Source organism: Microtus ochrogaster, chromosome 22 (genome assembly GCF_000317375.1).
Source record: "Microtus ochrogaster isolate Prairie Vole_2 chromosome 22, MicOch1.0, whole genome shotgun sequence".
Classification (NCBI taxonomy): domain Eukaryota; kingdom Metazoa; phylum Chordata; class Mammalia; order Rodentia; family Cricetidae; genus Microtus; species Microtus ochrogaster.
The window spans coordinates 33,963,490-33,975,364 of NC_022023.1; the positions used below are offsets into that span (position 1 = coordinate 33,963,490).

Below are 11,875 nucleotides of genomic sequence, written 5' to 3' on the forward strand. Positions count from 1 at the left end.
GAGTTCGAGACCAGCCTGGTCTACAGAGCTAGTTCCAGGACAGGCTCCAAAGCCACAGAGAAACCCTGTCTCGAAAAACCAAAAAACAAAAAAAAAAGAAAGAAAGAAAAGGAGACAAGGTAGGAGGTCCCATGTCGATCAATAAAAACATGGGGGTGTTAGTCAGTGATTAGCCCCAGCCCCAGTGCTGCCACCAGACAAGGTTCTGGAAGGTTCTCACGCACGGCCTCGGTGTGTTTTGCTTACAGATAATTGGTTAAGGGCAGGCAGCCACACCTTTGACTTCCATTTCAACTTACCTCCCAGGCTTCCGTCCACATTCAACAGCAAGATCGGCCACGTCTCTTACTTTGTGCAGGCCCTGTGCATGGGCCGGGAGCATATCCTGGCTAAGAAGAGGCTGTACTTGCTAGTCCAAGGGATTTCTGAATTCCGCCAGCGGAACCTCACCCAGGTACCCGGGAGATGGGAGCAGGAAGGGTAGGGCTGCCTAGCCAGGCTTTGGCGTAATTCCACAACAGGCAGCTTGCAGGGGTCAGGAATAGGGCTTAGCAGGTAAAGGTGATTGTTGCCAAGCTTGATGGCCTAAGTTTGATTTCCAGGACCCATCTGAAGAGAGAAGGGAAGAACCAACTCCCTGACCTAACTAGGCATGCTGAAACCTGGGCTCTCCCCCCCAGCCTTACACACACACACACACACACACACACACACACACACACACACACTAATTGATTAAAAAAAAATGAAAAAGGTAACTCAGAAACCAAAGCAGGAGCCTAGTAGGTGGGATGACTCTCAACTTTGTGATTTTACATCCTGTGATATTTGGCCCTGGGACATCTTGCAGCTTATGGTTCATAATAGAGCTCCCCACCAGCACCCCCAAACCTCCTAAAAGTCAAGTGAGGGTTCAGGTGGAAGTGGCTCCTGCACTGCACAAGCTTCTGGCAGAGCCAGGAGGCCCAACACCTGACAGGGCCCAGGACATTTGCAGGGAACGATCCAGTCTTGACTCAGTACCGCTGAGAAAACCGTCAGCATGCCCAGGCTTCACAGCCCAGGTGACACTATGGGGGCGAGAGAGAGAGAGAGAGAGAGAGAGAGAGAGAGAGAGAGAGAGAGAGAAGACTGGTAGAAGCTCGGGCCTGGCTTAGTCCAGTGAAACAGTCCCAAGATAAAGGTTGTCACCTCCACAGCGAAGCACAGGGGAGATGCCCCTGGGTGCCCTTGGATGGGTCAGGCACCCTTTCTGGGGGCTGCATGAGGACTAAAGGTGACTCATTAGCAAATGGGGGTTCAGCCTGTGCAAAGGCCCTGGAGCTGCCCAGAGCTCAGTGTGGAGGCGTGGCGAGGAAGCCCACCTGTAAACCCCAGCTTTGTCTCACTCTTGGCGGCGGGTTCCATGAGGCCTGCAGAGGCCCTCTTGCACCCGTGAAGTTGAAGTTTTCTACACAGAGGAGGGGCTCGAAGGGAATGCTCAGCCTTGGTGTAGCAGGCAGAGAGAAATGGTCCCTTGCTGAGAAGGGAGGGGGTGAGAGATGCAGGGGTCAGAGGTTGAGAATGGAAGGTGATGTCAGAACGTCAAAGGTTGGTAGACCCTTGACCCTATGAGGATACCTTGTTAACCTGGTTGTACTTTTCTTTTTCCTTCTTTTTAACATTTATTTACCTTGGTGAAGGGGGCCCACGGCAAGTGTATGGGCCTCAGAGGATGGTCTGTGGGAGTCAGTTCTTTCCTTTCACCATGTGGGGCCTGGAAATTGAACTTGGGTCTTCGGGCCCAGCAGCAGGTGCCTTTGTCCATTGAGCCACCTTGGAGCTGCCGCCCCACCCCATGGCCCGTAACATTCAAGTCCCATGACCTCTGACAAAGTTGCAAAAGTCAATTGAACATGAACTGGGTGTAACAGTTACATCCTGGCACTTGAAAGATTTAGGCAGGAGGGTGGCAGTGCATTAGAGGCCAACCTCAGTTGCCCAGTGAGACCCTGTCTCAGTGACGATGATGACCACGATCACAACAGTGATAACAGAAATAAAGCAGTAGAGTAAATTCAGACAGGAAGTCATTGTACAAATGCACGGAACGTGGAACTAAAGCCCGGCGTCAACTCAGAGCGCCTAGGGTTTCCAGTGAGCAGAGACATCCAGCTTGCAAAGTGGACAAACTCTTAAACACTCCAAGAAGCACTCTTGTTTTGAGACAGACAGGGTTTCTCTGTCCAGTCCTGGCTGTCCTGGAATGTGCTCTGTAGACCATGCTGGCCTCAATCTCACAGAGATCCACCTGTGTCTGCCTCCCGAATGTTGGGATTAAAGGTGTGCCCCCACCGCCAGCGTTGTCCTGTATGTTTAAAAAGTCTCATTCTATAGTCCTGGCTGTCCCTTCTGTGGCCCAGGCTAGCCTTGAACCAACAATCTTCCAATCTGAGCCTCCTGGTGCTCCACGGTCCTTAGGGTTGGAGACACAAGTCAGGGAGACAGAAGTCTGGGTCTCAAGTCCCCCCACCGTCCCCCACAGCCTGCATGAGCTGCAGCAATAGGTCCTCAGCAGGTCTATCCTCTTCCTTTATAGAACCCCATATTGGTAGAAGTGGAGAAGAAGGTATCTTACAGCTGCTGTAGCCAGGGCTGGGTGAGGCTGCAGGTGCAGATGGGCAAGAACACCTTTGTGCCGGGTGAGAATGTGACATTCACGACGGAGATCCTCAACAACACGGGCAAGTATATCAAGACGGTGGTGTTCGCCCTCTACGCCCACGTGCAGTACGAGGGCTTCACGCCCAATGCCGAGCGGCGCCAGCGGGCGGACAGCAGTGAGCTGCTGCGACAGGTGGCCAACGCTCGCATCCCGGCCTTCAACAGCACCACAGTGGTCAGTGCCTTCACCCTGCCACTGGTATTGTCCGTGAGCAACTGCTCCCAGGAGAACGAGATCATGCAAACGAGCTATGAGCTCGTTGTCACTATCCACCTCCCCTGGTCCTTGTCCACCGTCAAAGCCCGGCTCCCCATCATCATCACCAGCAGGAGGGAAGACCAGGACAGCTGCCCCCAGGTGGTTGAGTCACCAAATGAGGATCAACTGGTTTGAATGCCCGAACTTTAATATTAAAAGCCTATTGTAACTCTAAGTGAGCTGCTTGTCTGCTGGGCCTGGGGCTAGCAGGGCAGGTACAATGCCCTGGGCTCTATCCCAGATACCACACAATCCTGGTGTGAGGGTGTGTACCTGTCACCTGGCACTCACTCAGGAGCTGGAGGAACAGAAATTCAAGGGCAGCCTCCGCTACCTAGCGAGCTCCAGGCTAGCCTGGATTATGTGAGACCCAGTCTGAAGGGAACAGATGTGTCTCTTAAGTCTTGCCAGAGCAGTCACTGTAGGCCAAGTTCCCATGGGTTAAGTATCTACCTCTAAACAGAGGTCTCCAAAGCCAGGCAGGTTGGCACAGTGTCCCAGCACTAGGGAGGCTGAGAGGTTTGAGGTCATTCCGATTATATATTACATTGTCAGCAATGCCTGGGCTTTGTGAGACTCTGTCAGTGCTACGCCATACTGCTATTAGCAACCTAGTGAAGGCTTTCTGGAACATTCCATCCAGCTCTGCAACTTTCACAGGGAGACTCCTTCCCCCTCCATCCCTGAGACTCAGTGACTCACACAGGCAAGCGTTGGGGACACTTCCTGTGTGGTGACTGACGACACTCACCATGCCAGGTGGGCCAACGGGAGAAGGCAGCTGGGGCCACCAGGTTTCCTGTCCTCCGTGGAAGGGCCCCTCATTCTTCCTGGTTCCCAGCCCCAAAATAACCCCCCTCCCAGAAACGTAAGCCACTCACACAGCTGCAAGCTCTGGGGGGAGCAGTGGCTGCAGCTGCCACCGGAGGACCATCCACACTGCAAGCCCCAGCCACCAGTGAAGTGACCAGTCTCCCCACCACCTAGGACTGGTGGGAGGAGCCCACTTATCTTGTCAATTAGAAGGACTTAAGGATGTCCCCCCCAGGTCCAAGGCAACACCTCCGTGTTCACTTATTCAGTTTCAAAGTGGTCACCAGGACAGCAGCCCCCAGTCTCCACCCAGGGGACAGCAGGAACAGCTTGTCCCCACTGGCGTGACAACATGATTAGGATGTCCTGGACTCTGGCGGTGCTCTGAGTAGCCTGCTTGGCCACTGTGGGCCAGACTGCCCTCTCTGGGACCTGTGGCCCCTGAGGGATTGGGTTACAGGCCCCACAGGGCACAGCCCTTGGGCCAGCCAAGATATTTATAAAGTGAAGCCTGCCCACTGAGCCCGCTTGCTTTAAAGTCGCCTCAGGAGCCACCAGGCAGCCTGCACGGTCTGTCTCAGAGCCCAGAGAAACAAAGAACCAAGGAAACTTAGTGGCTGCCTCTCGCAGGAGCTGGAGTGCCAGGATGTGGTGGACAAAGGAGACACACGGGGTCTGGAAGAAGCTGGGACAGCCTGGTGGGCCAAGGTCTCAGAGCTGTGCCCCTCCCCCAAGCCTGCCACCACGGCCTCTCACAGGGGACAGCGGGCAGCTGGCGCCATGAGGCCCAGGGGGGCGGGGACAGCCAGGGCCTGCGTGTTAAATGTCCCCCAGCTGCCTGTGGTGAGGGGCAGCGAAAAACCCTGGCCACACAGGCCACAGAGTAGATGTGGACAGAGGCTGGCCATCAGGTACTGAGTAAAAGCAAGGACTTGTGGCTATAATGTGTCCTCCAAAGAGTGGGGACACGGGGACGTCAGGGCTCGGCCACTGCAGACAGACGGAGTGGGGACACGGGGACGTCAGGACTCAGACACTGCAGACAGACAGAGTGGGGACATGGGGACATCAGGGCTCAAACACTGCAGACAGAGTGGGGACATGGGGACGTCAGGGCTCAGACACTGCAGACAGAGGGCTAGCTCTTTCATCTAGAATCTTTGTTTTTCCTGCCTAAAATCTATGTAACCCAGGCTGGCCTCAAACTCACTGTGCAGAACAAGCTGACTTGAACCCTCCTGATCCCCCTGCTTCCAGCTCCAGGGTGCTGGGGTAACAGCATGCAGCCCACCTGGGAATGTAGTGCTGAGGACAGAACCCAAGTTTGGTGTGTACCGACTGAGCAGTGACGCCCAGCCCCTAATTTCTTCGAAAAGAGGCCAGAAGTGGTTGCAAATGCCTCTCGTTCCAACACGGATGATGGCCTCAGTCGATGAGACAAAATAAAAGTTCCTTGGAGGCCAGCAAGATGAATCAATTAGGAAGGGAGTTTGCTGCCAATTAAAGCCAGAGTTCAATCTCCAGGCACCACGTGGCAGAGAGAAAGGATGCCAGCATACTCTTGTCTGACCTCCACACACCAAATAAATAGATGTAACACAATTTTAAAATATCCCTTGGATCAACTCCCCCAAGTATTATGCCATCTTGTTTTTGAGATGGACCCAGTATGTAGATCTGGCTGGCTGTCTGTCCCCTAAATTTAGTCTTAATGTTATCCTGCTGGCCTGACTTCCCACTGGTCTCTGAGTGCTACCAAGCCAAGAGGGTTCAGATTATGTTCCCAGGACCAAGGTTAATAGTACATGCCTGCTAAGACACAGGGAAGGGTGGCGTTGGGGGTCACTGAGGGAAGGGCACCATGGGGGGGCACAGAGGAAGGGGTACCGTCAGAGGCACAGAGGGAAGGAGCGCTGTCGGGGATCACAGATCACAAAAGGAAAGGTGCCAGGGCATAGAGAAAGGGATGCATGCATCAGGGGCACAGAAGGAAGGGGAGCCATGGGGGGGCACACAGAGAAGGCACCATCGGGGGCAGGGCACCACTGCGGGCATCCCTCCTCTGCCCCTGTGAAGGCCACATTGTTCAGTGGAAGCAGGAAGATGAGGAACACAATCATCAAGGCAATCCAGAAAAAGGAGGTCCGAAACGGAAGTCGGGAAAGATTTGCAGTACCTCAGCAAGGGTGGGCCCTCCCCAGGTTGGGCTCACGCTTGCACATGCGCAGTTGCAAACGTCTGTGCCCATTTGTTTTACCCCCCACTTGAGAGGTCGGGGAGCAGCAGCTATGGTCACCCCCTCAGCAAACATATTCAGCTCTTTCTTAGCCCCTGAGGCCGTCTGAGGTTAACCCCTTGGCTTACAGACCACCGGGAGAAAGATTTCAGGAAGGTGGGCAGCTTCAGGGCCTGCTTGGCCCAGGAGTCTGGGAAGCACGGATGGCCATCTCTGGGTCCCAGAAGGCCTCGGCACGGTGAGCGCCTCAGGCTGGTCGAGAGAAGGCAAACTTTCACCTAGGGCCTCATCGGACTGTGCATACTCTTGGCTATTGAGTCCCCGCGTCCGGATGGAGACTCTCACTTGGCACATTTAAAGATGTCATTCAACCATCCCCTGGATCCACAAGCCTCTTTGAGGTGTCTGGAAACATGCGGGGGTTCAAGGACACCCCCCACCAGAAAACTTTCAGGAAAGGACATTACCCATGATTTCCTCACTTCCACTCCATCCAGGACCAGGGCTCTAGGTCTTACTGGGACTCAACGGGCAGCTGGGTCTCCTGAGAAAGGTGGGTAAGTGGGTGGGCGGGACTAAAACATGGGACCCTTTGATTGGTCGTCTGTCTCGTCACTCCCAAGCCCCTCCTCCCCCGGGATCCAAAAGGCCGCCCCGCCCCTCCCGGGCAGATCCGAGCTGGCTTTGGGAGGGTGGCTTCCTTGCCTCGACAACCTGAGGACTCTGGTGAGAGCTGGGGGCCCCAGGGTCGATCTTGAGGCGCCCCAGGGGAGGAGGGAGACACGAGACTTTTGCTGGGAGGATCAAAGGCCCCTCCACTTTTACAGGAGACTAACTTTTACCGGAGGCTCCAACTTTTGTAGCGCTTCCAACTCTTGGCCTGGCCACCCTGGGACTTTGGCGGTAGGGACTGAGTTCCTGAGTGCCAAGGAAGGTGGATTCTACCGTCCTGGGTCCCCAGAATTAGAGCCGTGCTCAAATGCACGCCTCATGATTCCTGACCTGCGGCTCCACCACCCTCCCCGGTACTGAGTCTCCTGTCCCCCAGAGCAACCAACCCGGCAGGGCAGCCTCGGTCCAGCCCAGCACTGGCCTGGCCCCAGCCGCTAGAATGCGTGAGGGAGGGGAGGGACCCTTGCACAAAGGCGGGCCTGTTCCACAGGAGGTTATGACCTGAGATCTTGTCCCCAGCCGGGCCTGGTGCCGCCTTCTCTTAGAATCTCAGTCCTTTGTTTCTGTCTTGGTGATTGGTTTTGGAAATGGGCCTGCTCTGTAAACTAGGGTGGTCTGGAACTTGCCATCCCTCTGCCTCCACCAGTAATACTGGGATGACAGGATTGTCACCAAACCAGGCAAAAAGACTCCTTGACCACTTCTAAACCCTGACCCGCAGCAATCTTTGACCCTGGGGGCTTCTGGCTGTCTCAGCAGAGAAAGTAATCTTATGGGCGGGACGTGAGGGGGAGGGTCAGTTCCTGGCAGCTGGAGCCGGTGTAAGGCGATCACAAACCCCAAGAATTCAGAAAGTGCTTATCTGCAGCGGCTGGCCACCCTTTGCTTGGAGTGGGGGGCTCCAGGGTGTCCGACTGACTCCTAAGGAATCAATCAGACTTTGCCGCACCCCTGGTAAGGTGTGGGTGGACCTTACAAGGCCCGAGGCCTGACCCTCATCACCTGACTCCACTGTTGGGAAATCTTTCTTGCACACCGGAAGCTGGTGTCTTCCTAGAGCAGTTAGGCGGCAGTGCCCAACCTGGTTACTGTGCATCCCACAGACTCCACCAAGCAATCTACCCCAGAGTCTGAGCTAGAGCTCACGGCAAACAAGGGAGGATCTCAGAGGGCTCCAGAGTCGGGATCTGCCCCTGCGGGTTGTCTTGTGAGCTCGACCTGGGTGTACTGTGGCGAGCATCCACTCACATACACACATGATACATAATAAATAAAATGTAGAAAATAAAACAGAAAGAGGGCTGGGGGTGTGGCTCAGTGGAGAGCGCTTGCCTAGCATGGGCTAGACCCCTTGGGACCAGCCCCAAACATTGTATACACACCAGAACAGACCCAGTGTTCTGGAATTACTGGGTTCAGACCTGGCACAACAAAATTTCCTGGGGTGCTGGTGTCTGAGTTAGGAGCAACCTTTAAACTCAGTGTTGTGAGTCAGCAGAACCCGGTGGGAAGACAGCATGGCCCATCCGAAAGCTGCTTTCAATGAGCTGAAGACTCCCGCTTCCCTCATACATGATCTCTTATTGGTTCAAAACCCGACCTTATTTCTTGAGGCATGGTCTCTCGTAACCCAGGCTGGCCTAGAATTCACGATGTAGCCAAGGATGGCCTTGAAGTCCTGATCTTCCCCCCAAGTGATGGGGTGACAGGCATGTGCCACCACCCCTGGTTTCTGTAGTTCTAGGAGCATCACTGGGGTGTGCTGGCTATGCCCTCTGACCCCAGTCCCACTTTTAATTGGTTTTTGAATAAGTGATATGACTTTCCTGGCCTAACATTCAGGGACCTGCCTTCTACACCCGCCCTCCATCCCAAACTTCTTCTTAGTCTGTCTATTTTCCCGATCCTCTAACATCTATGTAAAGATAAACAAATCAGGCAGGAGGGATAGCTCAGCGGTTAGGGCACTTCTGCCTCTCCCTCAGAGGACCTGGGTTCAGTTTCCAGCACTCACATCAGACGCCTCACACCACCTAACTCCAGCTCTGGCCACTGCATGCACATGAAACCAAAACATAAACCTTTCTAAGACTTACTATTTTCTTAACTTTTCTGTACACACACACACACACACACACACACTCACAAAAGACATTTTTGTTTTTGTTTTTGAGATAGGTTTTCACCCTGAAGACCAGGCTTGCCTGGAACTCAGAGATCTGCCTGCCTCTGCTCCCGGGTGCTGGGATTAAAGGCCTGCGCCACCACCACCTGGCTTAGCTGATTATTTTTAGTTATGTGCATCAAGACCTCAGAGCCTCGGAGCCAGAATCACAGGCAGTTGTGAACCCACTGCTGCGGATGCTGGGAGTCAGACTCCAGTCCTGTGAAAGAGCAGTACAGTCTCGGTTCCTTAGAGCTATTTTCCAGCCCCAAAATACTCTCTTTTTTTTTTTTTTTTTTTTTTTTTTTTTTTTTTTTGTTTTTGCTTTTTTCGAGACAGGGTTTCTCTGTGGCTTTGGAGCCTGTCCTGGAACTAGCTCTTATAGACCAGGCTGGTCTCGAACTCACAGAGATCCACCTGCCAATGCCTCCCGAGTGCTGGGATTAAAGGCGTGCGCCACCAACGCCTGGCTATCCCAAAATACTCTTTAAGGAGAAAGAGAGAGGAAGAGAGAAAGTCTTGAATACATTTTCCACACATTTCGTCTCTGAACATCTTGGCCTGTGAGAATTCTCTGTCTTGAACACATGGGGAAATTGTTAGTTTTTTAAAAAATCCCTCTCTGCTGGGCATCTAGGTTGGGACCCACAAGGGGTACAGCCCCTCCTATGGCAGAACAGGTGTGGCATCAGTGTCAACTGTGTGGTAACGTGGAAGAGGGCTGCGAGGGGAACAGTGACCTTTCTCCTTAATAGATGGTGAAAGTAAACTTTTAAATGGACGGATCTGCTAGGTGTGGCCTAGGACCTCTGTCACGACCATCCAGTGTTGGGGGGTTCTAAATAAGAGTTTGGGGGCGTGGTCAGGTGGAGCCCTGCCTAGAATCCCCAGTGAGGGGCTGGGGTATGGCTCAGGGATGCAGATTTGTTAAATGCACCTGGGTCACTAGGTCAGCTCTTTAACACCAACTGGTCAGGGGTTGAGGTGCTGTGGTGAACTGGGCCCCACCTTGGACCTTCTGAACTGATGACGGGGCTCTGACAGGGTGGAAGGTTCATAGGTCACCTCTGCTTCCTGTGTTCCTGGGGCAGGCTGTCACTTGACTGTCTCTTCTGCCCACAGCATCTGCTGCGAGACCATGTCTAGCAACGGGTCAGATGTCCCTACTGAAGTCCAGGCTGCTGTGGAAGAACCTGTCCCACAGGTGAGGGGCTGAGCTGTAGGGAGCCCTAGGCTCCTAAGGGTGCTTCATGGCATCCTGCTGGGGGCTGGGAGGGGAGGGGCTGGCCAGGGAAGAAGTCCTGAGATCTACCTCCCTGCTTCTTTCTTTTCCTTTTCTTTCTTTTCTTTTAGTTTTGAGATAGGGTCTTACTATGTAGCCCAGGCTAGCATGGAACTCACAGAGATTCCCCTACCTCTGCCTTCTGAATGCTGAGGATTAAACACCTAGAACCGGCCTTTCAATACAGGGTCTCACATAGCACAGGCTAGCCTCAAATTCTCTATATGACTGAGGATGATTTTGAATTCCTCTTACATCTCTTTGTCTCTCTTCATTTCTCTGAAACTGTCATTTAGCCCAGGCTGGCCTCTAATTCACTATGTAGCCCAGGGTACAGTTGTCATAGTTGAATCTTCGAGGCCCCAGCCTGTGTTGAATGACATCATGTACTGTCACGCCAGGTTTCTAGGGTTGGGGATGGAACACAGTGCTCTAACAACCAGTGCCTGACAAATATGGAGTTCCTCTGTCACCACTGCCTGACACTTCACTGGGTGCTCAGTCCAATTCTCAAACAAGCAAGCCACCAGAAGCACCCGACTGGACCTTCCGGTGTCTTGCCTTGTGCAATTGTTTGTACCAGGCATGGTGGAGCCCAGCTGGTCTGCTCCCCCAAATTGAGAGCATACCTGTGGGCACCCCGAGCTGCTAACCGAGTCTCCTGCTCTCCACAGCCCAGCGTGGTGGGCCGCATGGCCAACCTGCCTCTCATCAGCTCCACGTGTGAGATGGTGAGTGCTGCGTATGCCTCCACAAAGGAGAGCTACCCCCACGTGAGGACCGTGTGTGACGTGGCTGAGAAAGGAGTCAAGACCCTCACTGCAGCGGCGGTCAGCGGGGCACAACCTATCTTGTCCAAGCTGGAGCCCCAGAGTGAGTTGAGGACCTCAGGGTTTGGAGAATGTTCCTCATGGCCATCTGTGGAGGGAGTCACCCCCACTTCTGAACTCCAGTTCCCTGAAACTGGCCCTGGGTGGCTCTCCCGCCTCTGAAGGGCAGTTACAGTGGATGTGTTTTCTCTGGTGCCCTGCAGTTGCCACGGCCAGTGAGTACGCACACCGCGGGCTGGACAGATTGCAGGAAAGCCTACCCATCCTCCAGCAGCCCACGGAGAAGGTCAGTGCTAGCGTTGGTTGACTCTGCCTTGAGCCCCTGCCTGAGCCCACCAGGTCCCAGCTTTATCCACAACACAAATACGACTGGGCAGAAAAGGTGGCAACATCCAGTCAGAACACCATCTGGATCCCACCCAACCCAGAGGAAAGGACACACACTGTCATCTGGTCGGGCCCCTCAAGCACCACGCACAGTTTAGATGGTGGAGCACATCCTTAGAAACAGAGTTATAACTATGCAGTGTTGGTGCACGTCTTTAATCCCAGCACTCAGGAGGCAGGCAAATCTCTGTGAGTTCGACGCCAGTCTGGTCTACAGAGCAAGTTCCAGGACAGGCTCCAAAGCTGCAGAGAAACCCTGTCTCGAAAAACAAAACAAAATGAAAAACAAAAGAAAAAAACAAAAAACAAGCAAACAAACAGAGTTGTAAGCCTTTGGGAAGGAGCCTAAACCCAAGAAGGCAGGGTCCACTTATACAGCAAACGCACCCATCGGAATCCTTCCCCAGCACCTTCTCACGTGCTATTCTCTTTTGTTGTTGTTTTGTTTTTGTTTTTTTTTGTTTGCTTGTTTTTTTTTTTTTGTTTGTTTGTTTTTTTTTTGAGACAGAGTTTCTCAGTGTAGCTTTGG

The 11,875-nt window shown here is 53.4% G+C and overlaps 2 protein-coding genes across 2 annotated transcripts in view; both read left to right on the plus strand.

Moving 5' to 3' along the window:
* The window catches only part of Arrdc5 (arrestin domain containing 5), a 6,745-nt gene extending 3,648 nt beyond the window's left edge, over positions 1-3,097 (plus strand). The window contains exons 2-3 of the mRNA XM_005357854.2: positions 249-454; positions 2,579-3,097. Of these exons, the coding sequence (XP_005357911.1) occupies positions 249-454; positions 2,579-3,097 (725 nt within the window). The remainder of the gene's footprint in view (positions 1-248; positions 455-2,578) is intronic.
* Positions 3,098-6,672: 3,575 nt separating this feature from the next.
* Positions 6,673-11,875, plus strand: part of Plin3 (perilipin 3) — a 12,786-nt gene continuing 7,583 nt past the window's right edge. Inside the window, exons 1-4 of the mRNA XM_005357855.3 lie at positions 6,673-6,737; positions 9,970-10,051; positions 10,804-11,002; positions 11,163-11,245. Of these exons, the coding sequence (XP_005357912.1) occupies positions 9,986-10,051; positions 10,804-11,002; positions 11,163-11,245 (348 nt within the window). The 5' untranslated portion in view covers positions 6,673-6,737; positions 9,970-9,985. The remainder of the gene's footprint in view (positions 6,738-9,969; positions 10,052-10,803; positions 11,003-11,162; positions 11,246-11,875) is intronic.